Source organism: Dendrobates tinctorius, unplaced genomic scaffold (genome assembly GCF_039654945.1).
Source record: "Dendrobates tinctorius isolate UK_male_01 unplaced genomic scaffold, ASM3965494v1 ptg000362l, whole genome shotgun sequence".
In the NCBI taxonomy this organism is placed as follows: domain Eukaryota; kingdom Metazoa; phylum Chordata; class Amphibia; order Anura; family Dendrobatidae; genus Dendrobates; species Dendrobates tinctorius.
In genome coordinates this window covers 2,084,802-2,105,422 of record NW_027362028.1, presented here as the reverse complement: position 1 = coordinate 2,105,422, position 20,621 = coordinate 2,084,802, and the positions used below count along the sequence as shown (strand labels likewise).

The 20,621-nt window shown below is 47.7% G+C and overlaps 1 protein-coding gene across 2 annotated transcripts in view; it reads right to left on the bottom strand.

Annotated features, from left to right (window-relative positions):
* The window catches only part of OXCT1 (3-oxoacid CoA-transferase 1), a 101,414-nt gene that overhangs the window by 60,875 nt on the left and 19,918 nt on the right, over positions 1-20,621 (bottom strand). For both annotated transcript variants that reach the window (XM_073562661.1, XM_073562662.1), the window contains exons 6-13: positions 16,812-16,918; positions 16,480-16,540; positions 14,554-14,661; positions 14,138-14,252; positions 8,602-8,696; positions 8,309-8,357; positions 6,694-6,766; positions 6,526-6,601 (exon numbers count right to left, since the gene is read on the bottom strand). In XM_073562661.1, the coding sequence (XP_073418762.1) occupies positions 6,526-6,601; positions 6,694-6,766; positions 8,309-8,357; positions 8,602-8,696; positions 14,138-14,252; positions 14,554-14,661; positions 16,480-16,540; positions 16,812-16,918 (684 nt within the window). The remainder of the gene's footprint in view (positions 1-6,525; positions 6,602-6,693; positions 6,767-8,308; positions 8,358-8,601; positions 8,697-14,137; positions 14,253-14,553; positions 14,662-16,479; positions 16,541-16,811; positions 16,919-20,621) is intronic.

Here is a 20,621-nt window from a genome sequence, read left to right as displayed (position 1 = left end):
TGACCTCCTCTATACAGACAATACAGGAGGGAAGTGTGTGCTCCAATATGGCCTCCTCTATACAGACAATACAGGAGGGAAGTGTGCGCTCCAATATGGCCTCCTCTATACAGACAATACAGGAGGGAAGTGTGTGCTCCAATATGGTCTCCTCTATACAGACAATACAGGAGGGAAGTGTGTGCTCCAATATGGCCTCCTCTATACAGACAATACAGGAGGGAAGTGTGTGCTCCAATATGGCCTCCTCTATACAGACAATACAGGAGGGTGTTGTGAGTTCATTTTCCCCTTCACTACTGAGGCCCGAGGAACTCCCTCTTCTGGTAAAGAAAGGTAGTGAGCCTGATTATCAAACACCTGAGTCTGATGATGATGACTGGCTGAGTGGAGTTACTGACTGGATATAAGGCTGCCGACGCCCTTCTGCCCTGCGGGTGATTTCTCTGTGGGATCCTTGGAGACCAGTCTGATTCCTGCTCTTCTAAAGCTAAGTTTTCTGCTCGGCTTTTTGCATTTGTGCTTTGACTTTGTTTTGCTTTGTTTTTGTGGATTTCTGCCATTCCCTGCTGGGGTGTGCTGAATTCCTTTAGCTCTGTCTTCTGAAAATACCTGAGTGCTGATTTAGTTTTTGAAGCCTAGCTGCTTCAGGGTCTTTTTCATATCAGATTGTTGGCTTATGTCTTTGATAGGGTTTTGGCAGATTGCAGACAGCAACCTTCCTTTCCTGTTCTGTTTAGTTAGCTTGGGCCCCATCGTTTGCTCAGCCTATCTTTCTATCTGTGTGAGTGTTTTTTCATCTTGCTTCACAGTCATTATATGTTGGGGGCTGCCTTTTACTTTGGGGTCTGCTCTGGGGCAGTTTACTTTTCCTTTTCTGTCTTTAGGCTATTTATCTCTCCGGCTGTGATCGAGGGGTCTAGGGCATCGTAGGAACCCCCCACGGCTACTGCTAGTTGTGTTGATAGGTTCAGGGGTCTGCAATCTGATAGTTGCCAACTTCTCTGGTTTTCTGGAGGTAGCTTCTATTTTTGTGTCTGCCTCCTACGGTGACTCAATCATAACAGGAGGGAAGTGTGTGCTCCAATATGGCCTCCTCTATACAGACAATACAGGAGGGAAATGTGTGCTCCAATATGGCCTCCTCTATACAGACAATACAGGAGGGAAGTGTGTGCTCCAATATGGCCTCCTCTATACAGACCATACAAGAGGGAAGTATGTGCTCCAATATGGCCTCCACTATACAGACAATACAGGAGGGAAGTGTGTGCTCCAATATGGTCTCCTCTATACAGACAGTACAGGAGGGAAGTGTGCGCTCCAATATGGTCTCCTCTATACAGACAATACAGGAGGGAAGTGTGTGCTCCAATATGGCCCCCTCTATACAGACAATACAGGAGGGAAGTGTGTGCTCCAATATGGCCTCCTCTATACAGATAATACAGGAGGGAAGTGTGCTCTCCAATATGGCCTCCTCTATACAGACAATACAAGAGGGAAGTGCGTGCTCCAATATGGCCTCCTCTATACAGACAATACAGGAGGGAAGTGCGTGCTCCAATATGGCCTCCTCTATACAGACAATACAGGAGGGAAGTGCGTGCTCCAATATGGCCTCCTCTATACAGACAATACAGGAGGGAAGTGTGTGCTCCAATATGGCCTCCTCTATACAGACAATACAGGAGGGAAGTGTGTGCTCCAATATGGCCTCCTCTATACAGACAATACAGGAGGGAAGTGTGTGCTCCAATATGGCCTCCTCTATAAAGACAATACAGGAGAGAAGTGTGTGCTCCAATATGGCCTCCTCTATACAGACAATACAGGAGGGAAGTGTGTGCTCCAATATGGCTTCCACTATACAGACAATACAGGAGGGAAGTGTGTGCTCCAATATGGCCTCCTCTATACAGACAATACAGGAGAGAAGTGTGTGCTCCAATATGGCCTCCTCTATACAGACAATACAGGAGGGAAGTGTGTGCTCCAATATGGCCACCTCTGTACAGACAATACAGGAGGGAAGTGTGCGCTCCAATATGGCCACCTCTATATAGACAATACAGGAGGGAAGTGTGTGCTCCAATATGGCTTCCACTATACAGACAATACAGGAGGGAAGTGTGAGCTCCAATATGGCCTCCTCTATACAGACAATACAGGAGAGAAGTGTGTGCTCCAATATGGCCTCCTCTATACAGACAATACAGGAGGGAAGTGTGTGCTCCAATATGGCCACCTCTATACAGACAATACAGGAGGGAAGTGTGCGCTCCAATATGGCCTCCTCTATACAGACAATACAGGAGGGAAGTGTGCGCTCCAATATGGCCTCCTCTATACAGACAAAACAGGAGGGAAGTGTGCGCTCCAATATGGCCACCTCTATATAGACAATACAGGAGAGAAGTGTGCGCTCCAATATGGCCTCCTCTATACAGACAATACAGGAGGGAAGTGTGTGCTCCAATATGGCCACCTCTATACAGAGAATACAGGAAGGAAGTGTGCGCTTCAATATGGCCTCCTCTATACAGATAATACAGGAGGGAAGTGTGTGCTCCAATATGGCCTCCTCTATACAGACAATACAGGAGGGAAGTGTGTGCTCCAATATGGCCTCCTCTATACAGACAATACAGGAGGGAAGTGTGTGCTCCAATATGGCCTCCTCTATACAGACAATACAGGAGGGAAGTGTGTGCTCCAATATGGCCTCCTCTATACAGACAATACAGGAGAGAAGTGTGCGCTCCAATATGGCCTCCTCTATACAGACAATACAGGAGGGAAGTGTGTGCTCCAATATGGCCTCCTCTATACAGACAATAAAGGAGGGAAGTGTGCGCTCCAATATGGCCTCCTCTATACAGACAATACAGGAGGGAAGTGTGTGCTCCAATATGGTCTCCTCTATACAGACAATGCATGAAGTGTGTGCTCCAATATGGCCTCTTCTATACAGACAATACAGGAAGGAAGTGTGTGCTCCAATATGTCCTCCTCTATACAGACAATACAGGAGGGAAGTGTGTGCTCCAATATGGCCTCCTCTATACAGACAATACAGGAGGGCGGTGTGCGCTCCAATATGGTCTCCTCTATACAGACAATACAGGAAGGAAGTGTGTGCTCCAATATGACCTCCTCTATACAGACAATACAGGAGGGAAGTGTGTGCTCCAATATGGCCTCCTCTATACAGACAATACAGGAGGGAAGTGTGTGCTCCAATATGGCCTCCTCTATACAGACAATACAGGAGGGTGTTGTGAGTTCATTTTCCCCTTCACTACTGAGGCCCGAGGAACTCCCTCTTCTGGTAAAGAAAGGTAGTGAGCCTGATTTTCAAACACCTGAGTCTGATGATGATGACTGGCTGAGTGGAGTTACTGACTGGATATAAGGCTGCCTACGCTCTTCTGCCCTGCGGGTGATTTCTCTGTGGGATCCTTGGAGACCAGTCTGATTCCTGCTCTTCTAAAGCTAAGTTTTCTGCTCGGCTTTTTGCATTTGTGCTTTGACTTTGTTTTGCTTTGTTTTTGTGGATTTCTGCCATTCCCTGCTGGGGTGTGCTGAATTCCTTTAGCTCTGTCTTCTGAAAATACCTGAGTGCTGATTTAGTTTTTGAAGCCTAGCTGCTTCAGGGTCTTTTTCATATCAGATTGTTGGCTTATGTCTTTGATAGGGTTTTGGCAGATTGCAGACAGCAACCTTCCTTTCCTGTTCTGTTTAGTTAGCTTGGGCCCCATCGTTTGCTCAGCCTATCTTTCTATCTGTGTGAGTGTTTTTTCATCTTGCTTCACAGTCATTATATGTTGGGGGCTGCCTTTTACTTTGGGGTCTGCTCTGGGGCAGTTTAGATTTCCTTTTCTGTCTTTAGGCTATTTATCTCACCGGCTGTGATCGAGGGGTCTAGGGCATCGTAGGAACCCCCCACGGCTACTGCTAGTTGTGTTGATAGGTTCAGGGGTCTGCAATCTGATAGTTGCCAACTTCTCTGGTTTTCTGGAGGTAGCTTCTATTTTTGTGTCTGCCTCCTACGGTGACTCAATCATAACAGGAGGGAAGTGTGTGCTCCAATATGGCCTCCTCTATACAGACAATACAGGAGGGAAATGTGTGCTCCAATATGGCCTCCTCTATACAGACAATACAGGAGGGAAGTGTGTGCTCCAATATGGCCTCCTCTATACAGACCATACAAGAGGGAAGTATGTGCTCCAATATGGCCTCCACTATACAGACAATACAGGAGGGAAGTGTGCGCTCCAATATGGCCTCCTCTATACAGACAATACAGGAGGGAAGTGTGCGCTCCAATATGGCCTCTTCTATACAGACAATACAGGAGGGAAGTGTGCGCTCCAATATGGTCTCCTCTATACAGACAATACAGGAGGGAAGTGTGTGCTCCAATATGGCCCCCTCTATACAGACAATACAGGAGGGAAGTGTGTGCTCCAATATGGCCTCCTCTATACAGACAATACAGGAGGGAGGTGTGTGCTCCAATATGGCCTCCTCTATACAGACAATACAGGAGGGAAGTGTGTGCTCCAATATGGCCTCCTCTATACAGACAATACAGGAGGGAAGTGTGTGCTCCAATATGGCCTCCTCTATACAGACAATACAGGAGAGAAGTGTGTGCTCCAATATGGCCTCCTCTATACAGACAATACAGGAGGCAAGTGTGCGCTCCAATATGGCCTCCTCTATACAGACAATACAGGAGGGAGGTGTGCGCTCCAATATGGCCTCCTCTATACAGACAATACAGGAGAGAAGTGTGTGCTCCAATATGGCCTCCTCTATACAGACAATACAGGAGGGAAGTGTGTGCTCCAATATGGCCTCGTATTTTTTTTTACATTTTTGCTTGTATCAAGGTAAAATGTAATGGGAAAAAAAATATTATATGTGTTTCCAATATAATACTCAAAATGCCACTAAAATATGGTTTAGATTTTTATGAACTGTATTTATAAGATAGATATTTTTTTAAATTTTGCTTTAATTAGTTTTTAATCATTTTTTTCAGCCTTCTTGCCTGCACAGCAGAACTCATCTGTGTCACTTAGGACTCAGCAGCTCCAGCCGCCTCCGGTGATCACTAGGACGGTGGGAGGATGTGATATTTCTGCTTCCTGTGCTATATATATTATATATATGCTATGTCCATGTATAGAGCGACCAGGAGGGCAGAATCATAGAATAATAATAGCTCAAATGGCTATAATTATTGGTTAGACTATCATAATTCATTGATATTGTTATGAAGTGGAGTTCAAGGCAATGCCAAGCTCCAGAAGAAGCCTCAGTGGCTAAACACAAGTCAGACTTTTTTGATCTTTCAGATTCTGTTTTTAATGGTTATTTTTCAAGTACACAAAATACCTATCAGAATCACCTTTGCCATCTTCATCAACATGGAAAATCTAAACAGCCTAATCTGTCCAACAAAAACAAGTCACCACTCTCCCAAGTCGCAGAAAAGATGCAAATGCAACTGGTTACACACACAAAGGTAAACCGCAGAACTAAGACAGCATCCTGTGAAGACGAAGGACTTCGCTAAAAAGATTCAGAATTCAAGGTGTTACAGGTTCTATTTTCTTCTATAGTACTTCTTCTGGGGATACGATTATTCAGCTTTGCCTCATCACTCTAGAACTATTATTAAGAGCAAAGGCCAAAAATCCCAACAATTGTGCAGTCCTGTGATACAAAGTGGTTAATTGTATGAAGAAAAATTCATAAATCAGGTAAACCTCAACTCGTGTTTCACCAGTGCGGCTTCTTCTGGAGGCTTGGCTAAGCTGTGAACTCCAACTCATATCTATATCAATCATCCGTATTCATCGCAAACATATACACAGAAAGATTTTTCTTTATGTAAAAAAATATTCACTAAATGACATCTATGCTTTTTTTCTGTCTGAACACAAACACTTAATGATAGAATAAAAATGTATCAATGAATGATGACAATCTAAAAAATTATTATAGCCATGTGAAATTTAATGAATATATTTTTAGATACAGAAAAATCTTGAGGCGGTTCAAATCTAGCTAAGCCTCAGAAGAAGCCACAGTGGTGAAACGCGAGTCAGGCATTCCTTGCTGTTTTAGAGCCTGTTTTTTTTTTTTTTTTATAGATCTTTTATAAATATAAAAAAAAAATACATGGCAGAAGGAACCTAAGCATTTAAGAAAGATGAATGATGGGAATATGACAGGTATAAAAATCTGTTCACACCTAAAAATTTTCTACAGAACTGTGTCAAATCGCAGCAATAAGCATCTAAGAGTTTACTACGACCTTCCCCCTCCACATCATACAGGGTGAAACGCTGCGTATGAAATCTGCACCGCGGGTAAATTTCAGCTGCAGATTTGCTTTACGGAGTGAGTACGAGATGTCAGTCCAGTAATCAAAACCGAACACCCACGGCGTGTCCACCGCACACCGCAATAACGCACGTGAACACCAGAGCGTGCAGCCATACTCACAGGGATCATCCAGTTGGCCAGATCTCCATATTTCGAGACCTGCATGGCGCCCAACATCGTCAAATCCACGTGTCCCCTATGTGGAACAAAACAAGAGAAACTTCAGAAAATTTTCTCCTTTCTCTGTTTATTTAGCGAGAGCAGGCAACATGGGAACAGACGACTCACCCCCTAATCATGGCAAAGGAGTCATCACTGGAGAAGTACGCGGCTCCTGGAAGCACCGTCACTGTCTCTTTACCTAAAAGAAAAGGCAGTGCTTAGTATACAACAATCATAAAAGAAATCAATACTCATCCTGTATTATACCCCACTCACTACTCTGCTGGTGCAGTCACTGTGTGCATACATTACATTACTGATCCTGAGTTACATCCTGTATTATACTCCAGAGCTGCACTCACTATTCTGATGGTGCAGTGACTGTGGACATACATTACTGATCCTGAGTTACATCCTCTATTCTCCAGAGCTGCACTCACTATTCTGCTGGTGCAGTCACTGTGGACATACATTACATTACTGATCCTGAGTTACATCCTGTATTATACTCCAGAGCTGCACTCACTATTCTGCTGGTGCAGTCACTGTGTACATACATTACATTACTGATCCTGAGTTACATCCTGTATTATACCCCAGAGCTGCACTCACTATTCTGCTGGTGCAGTCACTGTGTACATACATTACATTACTGATCCTGAGTTACATCCTGTATTATACTCCAGAGCTTCACTCACTATTCTGATGGTGCAGTGACTGTGGACATACATTACTGATCCTGAGTTACATCCTCTATTCTCCAGAGCTGCACTCACTATTCTGCTGGTGCAGTCACTGTGGACATACATTACATTACTGATCCTGAGTTACATCCTGTATTATACTCCAGAGCTGCACTCACTATTCTGCTGGTGCAGTCACTGTGCACATACATTACATTACTGATCCTGAGTTACATCCTGTATTGTACTCCAGAGCTGCACTCACTATTCTGCTGGTGCAGTCACTGTGGACATACATTACATTACTGATCCTGAGTTACATCCTGTATTATACACCAGAGCTGCACTCACTACTCTGCTGGTGCAGTCACTGTGTACATACATTACATTACTGATCCTGAGTTACCTCCTGTATTATACTCCAGAGCTGCACTCACTATTCTGCTGGTTCAGTCATTGTGTACATACGTTACATTACTGATCCTGAGTTACATCCTGTATTATACTCCAGATCTGCACTCACTATTCTGCTGGTGCAGTCACTGTATACATACATTACATTACTGATCCTGAGTTACATCCTGTATTATACCCCAGAGCTGCACTCACTATTCTGCTGGAGCAGTCACTGTGTACATACATTACATTACTGATCCTGAGTTACATCCTGTATTATACCCCAGAGCTGTACTCACTATTCTGCTGGTGCAGTCACTGTGTACATACATTACATTACTGATCCTGATTTACAGCCTGTATTATACCTCAGAGCTGCACTCACTATTCTGCTGGTGCAGTCACTGTGTACATACATTACATTACTGATCCTGAGTTACATCCTGTATTATACTCCAGAGCTGCACTCACTATTCTGCTGGTGCAGTCACTGTGTACATACATTACTGATCCTGAGTTACATCCTGTATTGTACTCCAGAGCTGCACTCACTATTCTGCTTTTGCAGTCACTGTGTACATACATTACATTACTGATCCGGAGTTACATTCTGTATTATACTCCAGAGCTGCACTCACTTTGGTAACCTGAACCATTTGTACCTGCATTGATAAGATCGGGATCCACTTCCTCTTTCGTGGGGTACGGGCCCTGGAAACACATGTGCATATTTAGTGTCCAGTCTGTTATATTCAGCCTCTCTAACCCTGCAGCTTTGTGATTACAGCAGAGAGGTACTAAGCTACCCTGCAATCAATCATGTGGATAGCAGTCTCGCTGTGCCGCCCCTGCTCCCTCCTCCTCCCAGCAGACACAGCGGGTCCATTTTATGGAAATTTGGGGGTTTGGCGACTTTGCTCTAAGGTGTACAAGGAATAATGAAGCTGTTACGTACCAGGCCCAGGACGCCATTTTCACTCTGCAGGTGAACGGTGATGTCCTTCTTGATGAAGTTACTGGCCAGATTCGGGATTCCAATCCCCAGATTTGCTGAAATTTCAGTAGTCAAGGTGGAATCAATAATAACACAATGACGCTTCCGATAAATGTGGGAGAGGAGCAATAAACAGTCCAAACGATGGAGGCGCCGGGTGTGAGCCCTAGGAGGTGACACTATTACACCGGGTCTGAGCACTAGGAGGCGGCACTATTACACCGGGTGTGAGCCCTAGGAGGTGGCACTATTACACCGGGTCTGAGCACTAGGAGGCGGCACTATTACACCGGGTGTGAGCCCTAGGAGGTGGCACTATTACACCGGGTCTGAGCACTAGGAGGCGGCACTATTACACCGGGTCTGAGCACTAGGAGGCGGCACTATTACACCGGGTCTGAGCACTAGAAGGCGGCACTATTACACCGGGTCTGAGCACTAGAAGGCGGCACTATTACACCGGGTCTGAGCACTAGAAGGCGGCACTATTACACCGGGTCTGAGCACTAGGAGGCGGCACTATTACACCGGGTCTGAGCACTAGGAGGCGGCACTATTACACCGGGTCTGAGCACTAGGAGGCGGCATTATTACACCGGGTCTGAGCACTAGGAGGCGGCATTACTACACCAGGTGTGAGCACTAGGAGGCGGCATTACTACACCAGGTGTGAGCACTAGGATGTGGCATTACTACACCGGGTGTGAGCACTAGGAGGCGGCACTATTACACCGGGTGTGCCACTAGGAGGAGGCACTATTACACCGGGTCTGAGCACTAGGAGGTGGCATTACTACACCGGGTGTGAGCACTAGGAGGCGGCATTACTACACCAGGTGTGAGCACTAGGAGGTGGCATTACTATACCGGGTGTGAGCACTAGGAGGCGGCATTACTACACCAGGTGTGAGCACTAGGATGCGGCATTACTACACCGGGTGTGAGCACTAGGAGGAGGCACTATTACACCGGGTCTGAGCACTAGGAGGTGGCATTACTACACCGGGTGTGAGCACTAGGAGGCGGCATTACTACACCGGGTGTGAGCACTAGGAGGCGGCACTATTACACCGGGTCTGAGCACTAGGAGGCAGCATTAATACATCGGGTCTGAGCACTAGGAGGCGGCACTATTACATCGGGTGTGAGCACTAGGAGGCGGCATTATTACACTGGGTGTGAGCACTAGGAGGCGGCACTATTACACCACGTGTGAACACTAGGATGCGGCTCTATTACACCAGGTCTGAGCACTAGGAGGTGGCACTATTACATCGGGTGTGAGCACTAGGAGGCGGCATTATTACACCGGGTGTGAGCACTAGGAGGCGGCACTATTACATTGGGTGTGAGCACTAGGAGGCGGCATTACTACACCGGGTGTGAGCACTAGGAGGCGGCACTATTACACCAGATCTGAGCACTAGGAGGCGGCACTATTACACCACGTGTGAGCACTAGGAGGCGGCTCTATTACACCGGGTCTGAGCACTAGGAGGCGGCAATATTACACTGGGTGTTAGCACTAGGAGGCAGCACTATTACACCGGGTGTGTGCACTAGGAGGCAGCACTATCACACCAGGTGTGAGGACTAGGAGGCAGCACTATCACACCAGGTGTGAGCACTAGGAGGCGGCACTACCACATGACGTTTGAGCACTAGGAGGCAGCAGTACACCAGGTGTGAGGACTAGGAGGCGGTACTATTACACCGGGTGTGTGCACTAGGAGGCGGCACTATTACACCGGGTCTAAGCACTAGGAGGCAGCACTATTACACCAGGTGTGAGCACTGGGAGGCCGCACTATTACACCGGGTGTGAGAACTAGGAGGCCGCACTATTACACCGGGTGTGAGGACTAGGAGGCCGCACTATTACACCGGGTGTGAGGACTAGGAGGCTGCACTATTTCACTGGGTGTGAGGACTTGGAGGCCGCACTATTACACCGGGACTGAGCACTAGGAGGCGGCACTATTACACCGGGTGTGAGGACTAGGAGGCTGCACTATTACACCGGGTCTGAGCACTAGGAGGCGGCATTATTACACCGGGTGTGAGGACTAGGAGGCCGCACTATTACACCGGGTCTGAGCACTAGGAGGCGGCACTATTACACCGGGTGGGAGGACTAGGAGGCCGCACTATTACACCGGGTCTGAGCACTAGGAGGCAGCACTATTACACCGGGTGTGAGTAGGAGGCCGCAGTATTACACCGGGTCTGAGCAATAGGAGGCGGCACTATTACACCGGGTCTGAGCACTAGGAGGCGGCATTATTACACTGGGTCTGAGCACTAGGAGGCGGCATTATTACACCGGGTCTGAGCACTAGGAGGCGGCACTATTACACCGGGTCTGAGCACTAGGAGGCGGCACTATTACACCGGGTCTGAGCACTAGGAGGCGGCATTATTACACCGGGTCTGAGCACTAGGAGGCGGCATTAATACACTAGGTCTGAGCACTAGGAGGCAGCACTATTGCACCGGTCTAAGCACTAGGAGGCGGTACTATTACACCACGTGTGAGCACTTGGAGGCGGCACTATTAAATCGGGTGTGAGCACTAAGAGGCAGCATTATTACACCAGGTGTGAGGACTAGGAGGCCGCTCTATTACACCGGGTCAGAGCACTAGGAGGCCGCTCTATTACTCTGGGTGTGAGGACTAGGAGGTGGCACTATTACACCAGGTGTGAGGACTAGGAGGCGACACTATTACACTGGGTCTGAGCATTAAGGCCGGTTTCACACTTGCTTTTTTTTTTTCCTATTCTTTACATGGGTGCGCACACACATGCGTTTGTACGCGTTTGTATGCACATGCGTTTTTTTGTAGTGTGCGCTCCGGCGCACAAAATGCGTCCGACTTACATTACTGATCCTGAGTTACCTCCTGTATTATACCCCAGAGCTGCGCTTACTATTCTGCCGGTGCAGTCACTGTGTACATACATTACATTACTGATCCTGAGTTACATCCTGTATTATACTCCAGAGCTGCACTCACTATTCTGCTGGTGCAGTCACTGTGTACATACATTACTGATCCTGAGTTACATCCTGTATTATACTCCAGAGCTGCACTCACTATTCTGCTGGTGCAGTCACTGTGTACATACATTACATTACTGATCCTGAGTTACATCCTGTATTATACCCCAGAGCTGCACTCACTATTCTTCTGGTGCAGTCACTGTGTACATACATTACATTACTGATCCTGAGTTACATCCTGTATTATACCCCAGAGCTGCACTCACTATTCTTCTGGTGCAGTCACTGTGTACATACATTACATTACTGATCCTGAGTTACACCCTGTATTATACCCCAGAGCTGCACTCACTATTCTTCTGGTGCAGTCACTGTGTACATACATTACATTACTGATCCTGAGTTACATCCTGTATTATACCCCAGAGCTGCACTCACTATTCTTCTGGTGCAGTCACTGTGTACATACATTACTGATCCTGAGTTACATCCTGTATTATACCCCAGAGCTGCACTCACTATTCATCTGGTGCAGTCACTGTGTACATACATTACTGATCCTGAGTTACATCCTGTATTATACTCCAGAGCTGCACTCACTATTCTGCTGGTGCAGTCACTGTGTACATACATTACATTACTGATCCTGAGTTACCTCCTGCATTATACTCCAGAGCTGCACTCACTATTCTGCTGGTGCAGTCACTGTGTACATACATTACATTACTGATCCTGAGTTACATCCTGTATTATACTCCAGAGCTGCACTCACTATTCTGCTGGTGCAGTCACTGTGTACATACATTACATTACTGATCCTCAGTTACCTCCTGTATTATACTCTAGAGCTGCACTCACTATTCTGCTGGTGCAGTCACTGTGTACATACATCGGGTCTGAGCACTAGGGGGCGGCATTATTACACTGGGTGTGAGCCCTAGGAGGTGGCATTACTACACCAGGTGTGAGCACTAGGAGGCGGCACTATTACAACGGGTGTGAGCACTAGGAGGCGGCATTATTACACCGGGTGTGAGCCCTAGGAGGTGGCATTACTACACCGGGTGTGAGCACTAGGAGGCGGCACTATTACACCGGGTCTGAGCACTAGGAGGCAGCACTATTACACCGGGTGTGAGTACTACGATGCAGCATTATTACACCGGGTGTGAGCCCTAGGAGGTGGCATTACTACATTGGGTGTGAGCACTAGGAGGCGGCACTATTACATCGGGTCTGAGCACTAGGAGGTGGTATTATTACACCGGGTCTGATCCCTAAGAGGTGGCATTACTACACCGGGTGTGAGCACTAGGAGGCGGCACTATTACACCGGGTCTGAGTACTAGGAGGCAGCACTATTACACCAGGTGTGAGCACTAGGAGGCAGCATTATTACACCGGGTGTGAGCACTAGGAGGCGGCATTATTACACCAGGATCACTAGGAGGCGGCACTATTACACCAGGTGTGAGGACTAGAAGGCAGCACTATTACAACGCGTGTTAGCACTAGGAGGCAGCACTATTACACCGGGTCTGAGCACTAGGAGGCGGCATTACACCAGGTGTGAGGACTAGGAGGCGGCACTATTACAACGGGTGTTAGCACTAGGAGGCAGCACTATTACACTGGGTCTGAGCACTAAGGCCGGTTTCACACTTGTGTTTTTTTGCGCTTTTTTTTGCGCAAAAAATGCATGCTTTTTTTTTCCTATTCTTTACATGGGTGCGCATACACATGCGTTTGTACGCGTTTGTATGCGCATGCGTTTTTTTTTGTAGTGTGCGCTCGGGAGCACAAAATGCGTCCGACTTGCCCCCAAAAAACGCATGCGCACGCAATGCGTTTTTTTTTTCACTCAACCATCCATTATAGTCTATGGGTGCGCTGATGTGCGCATGTTAATGCGCACGTCAGCGCAAAAACAATAACGCATGCTTTTTTTAAAAAAAAGCGCAAAGAACGCACAAAAACGAATGATGCGTTTTTTATGTGCGTTTGCACGGTGCGCAGCGCCAAAAAAAAACACAAGTGTGAAAGTAGCCTAAGAGGCGGCACTATTACACCGGGTGGGGATCCATGCAGCGTGCTGTATAATGTGCGCTTTTGGATGCGGCATCTAAGGGGCTGATCGGCTGGGATCGATGCTAGGTCACACTAGCTGTAGGTGCGTGTGTGCTGTGTGACACAGCCGGCATCCGCCATGTATAGAGTGGGCTCGCTCCTAAGCCTGGTCCATACAATTCTTTCCGGCTATATGGATTTCACTATAGAATGACTTCCCAGGCTGCTCTGTGTCATCATCATGGGAGCGACATAGCGGGACCCAAGACCTTCAGCTTGTGGAGTACAGCTTTGGTCTATTCCAGAGGGTCCAACAAAAGGGACTAGCAAAAAAAAAAAAAAAAACATAAAAAAAAAATCATCTCCAGGCATGTACCGAGCTCCTGGGGTTGAGGCACCCGGCATGAACCCTCTACATGAAGGATACCATACATCCCATCCTGGAACTCCAGGGCGGCTCGTCTGATGATCCGCTCTCTCACAAGGTCAGACTCTTTCTTCGGTTTCGGCGCGGCGTTTTCGGCTTTCTGTATTGTGAGCCTCTAATGAAGACAGTAAGGCGAAGCCTCGTATTAAACCGCGGCAGAGAGGAGACGTCATTAGTGCTAGAACAAGTGGTCAATGCCAGACGAGGTCACGGTCCAGACCTGAAGGAATGTCATTACAAGCAGCAGACGATCGCCAGACCCCAGTCGGACGGGAAATAATGAGCCGAGCTCCTTCCTGCCATGATCAGGGGAGACCATGATGACAAGATGGTCGCTGAGAACATTCTGTCCGTGGCCCATTATATACCAGTCATGATGTAATAAGCCGGCGGACCACAACCACATCAGATCTTACCTCGATTTTTTTCTGATAGTGGTCGCCCTTAATAATCCGATCCACGTAGATGCTGGCAATGTGGATGTCTTCTGGTGCAAAACTTCCAGTGTCCACGACCTCCTCCACCTGAAAGCATCAAATGTGACACTGAAAAAAAATCACAACGTGAGGATCTGGTCCACTAATAAGGAAAAAAAGCCAAGGAGGCGAGAAAAGGAATGGTAAAGACCCCAAATCTTCAGCTGGGGTTCTGGCACACGGCACGGCCCCTGCAATCTGCAGCTGGGGTTCTGGCACACGGCACGGCCCCTGCAATCTGCAGCTGGGGCTCCGGCACACGGCACGGCCTCTGCGACCTGCAGCTGGGGCTCCGGCACACGGCACGGCCTCTGCAACCTGCAGCTGGGGCTCCGGCACACGGCACGGCACCTGCAACCTGCAGCTGGGGCTCCGGCACACGGCACGGTACCTGCAACCTGCAGCTGGGGCTCCGGCACACGGCACGGTACCTGCAACCTGCAGCTGGGGCTCCGGCACACGGCACGGTACCTGCAACCTGCAGCTGGGGCTCCGGCACACGGCACGGTACCTGCAACCTGCAGCTGGGGCTCCGGCACACGGCACGGTACCTGCAACCTGCAGCTGGGGCTCCGGCACACGGCACGGTACCTGCAACCTGCAGCTGGGGCTCCGGCACACGGCACGGTACCTGCAACCTGCAGCTGGGGCTCCGGCACACGGCACGGTACCTGCAACCTGCAGCTGGGGCTCCGGCACACGGCACGGTACCTGCAACCTGCAGCTGGGGCTCCGGCACACGGCACGGTACCTGCAACCTGCAGCTGGGGCTCCGGCACACGGCACGGTACCTGCAACCTGCAGCTGGGGCTCCGGCACACGGCACGGTACCTGCAACCTGCAGCTGGGGCTCCGGCACACGGCACGGTACCTGCAACCTGCAGCTGGGGCTCCGGCACACGGCACGGTACCTGCAACCTGCAGCTGGGGCTCCGGCACACGGCACGGTACCTGCAACCTGCAGCTGGGGCTCCGGCACACGGCACGGTACCTGCAACCTGCAGCTGGGGCTCCGGCACACGGCACGGTACCTGCAACCTGCAGCTGGGGCTCCGGCACACGGCACGGTACCTGCAACCTGCAGCTGGGGCTCCGGCACACGGCACGGTACCTGCAACCTGCAGCTGGGGCTCCGGCACACGGCACGGTACCTGCAACCTGCAGCTGGGGCTCCGGCACACGGCACGGTACCTGCAACCTGCAGCTGGGGCTCCGGCACACGGCACGGTACCTGCAACCTGCAGCTGGGGCTCCGGCACACGGCACGGTACCTGCAACCTGCAGCTGGGGCTCCGGCACACGGCACGGTACCTGCAACCTGCAGCTGGGGCTCCGGCACACGGCACGGTACCTGCAACCTGCAGCTGGGGCTCCGGCACACGGCACGGTACCTGCAACCTGCAGCTGGGGCTCCGGCACACGGCACGGTACCTGCAACCTGCAGCTGGGGCTCCGGCACACGGCACGGTACCTGCAATCTGCAGCTGGGGCTCCGGCACACGGCACGGTACCTGCAATCTGCAGCTGGGGCTCCGGCACACGGCACGGTACCTGCAATCTGCAGCTGGGGCTCCGGCACACGGCACGGTACCTGCAATCTGCAGCTGGGGCTCCGGCACACGGCACGGTACCTGCAATCTGCAGCTGGGGCTCCGGCACATGGCACGGTACCTGCAGGGCAATGACTTTAACACAGAGCTACTCAACCTCCATATGTATGGAGCGATGTGAGCCCGACTACTGACCACTGCAGCCAATCACTGGTCTCAGCGGTCACACGAGAGGACAGCACGTGATTGACTGCAGGGAAGTAAACAAAGAGCGACTAAAAGTAGGACGCCACGCAACGCCACAGCGGGCACTTACCTCCACCACCGTCACTTTGGCAGCTTTACACATCGGCTGGTTGAAGTTTCTCGCCGTTTTCCTGTTTATAAAAAAAAAAAAAAACCCTTTTGGTCATCTACATTACTAATGATAGATATTCTGCCATCCACGACCGCTGACAGGTATGGAGTTCATCCATCATCCTTCATTATTCCTACTCCTCTGCCCCCCATGGACATATCATGTCATGATGACATCATGGCAGCCATGGACTCTTTACGGCAGGATGCTTTACTGCAACGTGTGACATCATCAGCACAGCCAGATAACCCCGCCATGTCGAAACCAGTGCGTCCGGCTCATGGTCGTACCTGAATACGACGTTCCCGGCACGATCCGCTTTCCAGGCCTTCACCAGGGCAAAGTCTCCAGTGATGGAGTTCTCCATAACAAAGTGGCGGCCATTAAATTCCTTCACCTGGGAGAGAAAAGTCTCATTAATAGTGACCTCGTTTTGAAGGTGTTTCGCGCTGATCTGCCTTTCTCTGAGCTGCTGATTACTGACCACCCGAAAATTCAGCCAATAATCAGCAGTAAGGAGAAAAGAAAGATCCAGGGGGTCCGAATCATTGCTGTATTTACACCTATAATTTAATCTGCTTTTTGCTGTTTTATGATGTCTTTTTTTGCTGCACCTATTTTCCATCTGTCAGTCCTTCACAACGAGCTCACTAGCAGATTCTCAGTTAACTCATTATGCAGCCAACAATGCAACACAAAAGATTTAGAAAGCAAACAGTGCAAAACGTTTAGAAAAACCCAACTACAATAATTATTTTTTTTCCCCCAAAATACAAGCACCTAAATGTCTCCATGTCCTGGAATGGAGAGAATTCCCCCCCCCCCCAAAAAAAAAAAAAATCTGATCAAACGCACAAAGCAAATGTTATCTGCTGCAAGAACGCCACCTAGTGGAGAAGCAGAGCAACATCTTGCACACCTCTGCCAGAATATGACGGGGAACGGCGCACTTCACATTCATGAAAAGCTAAAATGATAGCAATGAAATAGCAAAATATAAACCCTCAACACACTGATATATTATAAGATGTGAACCCTGTATATAGAGGTGTTATCAGTCATTGTACAGGGGGAAGAGGTGAGCTGTGATATCACCTATTGTGAATGGTGGATTCTGTGTCATCTACTGTATATATAGGTGTTATCAGTCATTGTACAGGGGGAGGAGGAGGTGAGCTGTGACATCACCTATTGTGAATGGTGGATCCTGTGTTATCTACTGTATATAGAGGTATTATCAGTCATTGTACAGGGGGAGGAGGAGGTGAGCTGTGACATCACCTATTGTGAATGGTGGATCCTATGTTATCTACTGTATATAGAGGTGTTATCAGTCATTGTACAGGAGGAGGAGGTGAGCTGTGACATCACCTATTGTGAATGGTGGATCCTGTGTTTTCTACTGTATATAGAGGCGTTATCAGTCATTGTACAGGAGGAGGAGGTGAGCTGTGACATCATCTATTGTTAATGGTGGATCCTGTGTTATCTGCTGTATATAGAGCCGTTATCAGTCATTGTACAGGAGGAGGAGGTGAGCTGTGACATCACCTATTGTGAATTGTGGATCCTGTGTTATCTACTGTATATAGAGGTGTTATCAGTCATTGTACAGGAGGAGGAGGAGGAGGTGAGCTGTGACATCATCTATTGTTAATGGTGGATCCTGTGTTATCTGCTGTATATAGAGCCGTTATCAGTCATTGTACAGGAGGAGGTGAGCTGTGACATCACCTATTGTGAATGGTGGATCCTGTGTTATCTGCTGTATATAGAGCCATTATCAGTCATTGTACAGGAGGAGGAGGTGAGCTGTGACATCACCTATTGTGAATGGTGGATCCTGTGTTATCTGCTGTATATAGAGCCATTATCAGTCATTGTACAGGAGGAGGAGGAGGTGAGCTGTGACATCACCTATTGTGAATGGTGGATCCTGTGTTATCTGGTGTATATAGAGGTGTTATCAGTGAAGATGAGGCAGTGAGATCTCTAGTATGAGACCTAGCGGCCATTGTGAATATAGAATGTGATATTTAAAATTTACAAAAAATTTTTTTTTCAAAAATGCATTTAACCCCTTCATGACCAAGCCTATATTGACTTGGCCATTTTTTGCATTTCTGACCAGTGTCCCTTTATGAGGTAATAACTCTGGAACGCTTCAACGCATCCTAGCGATTCTGAGATTGTTTTTTCGTGACTTATTGGGCTTCATGTTAGTGGTAAATTTAGGTTGATAATTTTTGCATTTATTTGTGAAAAAAACGGAAATTTGGCGAAAATTTTGAAAATTTCGCTATTTTCAAATTTTGAATTTTTATTCTGTTAAACCAGAGAGTTATGTGACACAAAAAAAATAGTTAATAAGTAACATTTCCCACATGATTACTTTACATCAGCACAATTTTGGAAACATTTTTTTTTTGTTAGGACGTTATAAGGGTTAAAAGTTGAACAGCGATTTCTCATTTTTACAACAAAATTTACAAAACCATTTTTTTTAAGGGACCACCTCACATTTGAAGTCACTTTGAGGGGTCTATATGGCAGAAAATACCCAAAAGTGACACCATTCTAAAAACTGCACCCCTTCAAGCTACTCAAAACCACATTCAAGAAGATTATTAACCCTTCAGGTGCTTCACAGGAACTAAAGCAATGTGGAGGGAAAAAATGGACATTTTAATTTTTCCAACATAAATTTTCTTTTAGCATCAATTTTTTCATTTTCACATGGGCAACAGGATAAAATGGATCCTAAAATTTTGTTGGGCAATTTCTCCTGAGTGCACCGATACCACATATGTGGTCATAAACTACTGTTTGGGTGCACGGCAGGGCTCAGAAGGGAAGGAGCGCCATTTTACTTTTTGAATGGAAAACATGCTGGAATATTTAGCGGGTGCCATGTCGCGTTTGGAGAGTCCCTGTGCGCCTAAACATTGGAGCTCCCCCACAAGTGACCCCATTTTGGAAACTAGACCGTCCAAGGAACTTATCTAGATGCATAATGAGCACTTTGAACCCCCAGGTGCTTCACAAATTGATCCGTAAAAAAAAAGTAAATTGTTCTCATAAATTTTATTTAGCCTCAGTTTTTTCATTTTCACAAGGGCAACAGGGTAAAATGGATCCTAAAATTTGTTGGGAAATTTCTCCTGAGTGCACCGATACCTCATATGTGGTCATAAACCACTGTTTGGGCGCACGGCAGGGCTCAGAAGGGAAGGAGCGCCATTTGACTTTTTAAATGGAAAATATGCTGGAATATTTAGCGGTTGCCATGTCGCGTTTGGAGAGTCCCTGTGCGCCTAAACATTGGAGCTCCCCCACAAGTGACCCCATTTTGGAAACTAGACCGTCCAAGGAACTTATCTAGATGCATAATGAGCACTTTGAACCCCCAGGTGCTTCACAAATTGATCCGTAAAAAAAAAGTAAATTGTTCTCATAAATTTTATTTAGCCTCAGTTTTTTCATTTTCACAAGGGCAACAGGGTAAAATGGATCCTAAAATTTGTTGGGAAATTTCTCCTGAGTGCACCGATACCTCATATGTGGTCATAAACCACTGTTTGGGCGCACGGCAGGGCTCAGAAGGGAAGGAGCGCCATTTGACTTTTTAAATGGAAAATATGCTGGAATATTTAGCGGTTGTCTACGGTAGAGAAGAAAAGAACTACTTATACCCAAACAGCAAACCAATGAAGACAATATCATAAGGTTCATCACCACTTTTTCCAATGGGGCAAATGAGCTGAGAGCCATTATGAACCGACATTGGCCAATACTATGTATGGACAAGGATCTTGGAGGCTTGATCTCGGACAATCCACAAATTACATTTAGAAGGGGCCGCTCCTTAAGGGATAGGTTGGTCCGCAGCCATTATACCCAGAAAACCTCATACAGCTCAACATGGCTAGGTACACAGCCGAAAGGCTGTTACAGATGTGGTAGCTGTAAATATTGTACCTCTATTCAACAGAGCAAAGAATTTCAGAGCAATGTCACAGGAAAGATCTACCCTATTGGTCAATTCATTAATTGTAGATCAATAGGAGTGGTATATAAAATCACCTGTAGCTGTGGCCTTG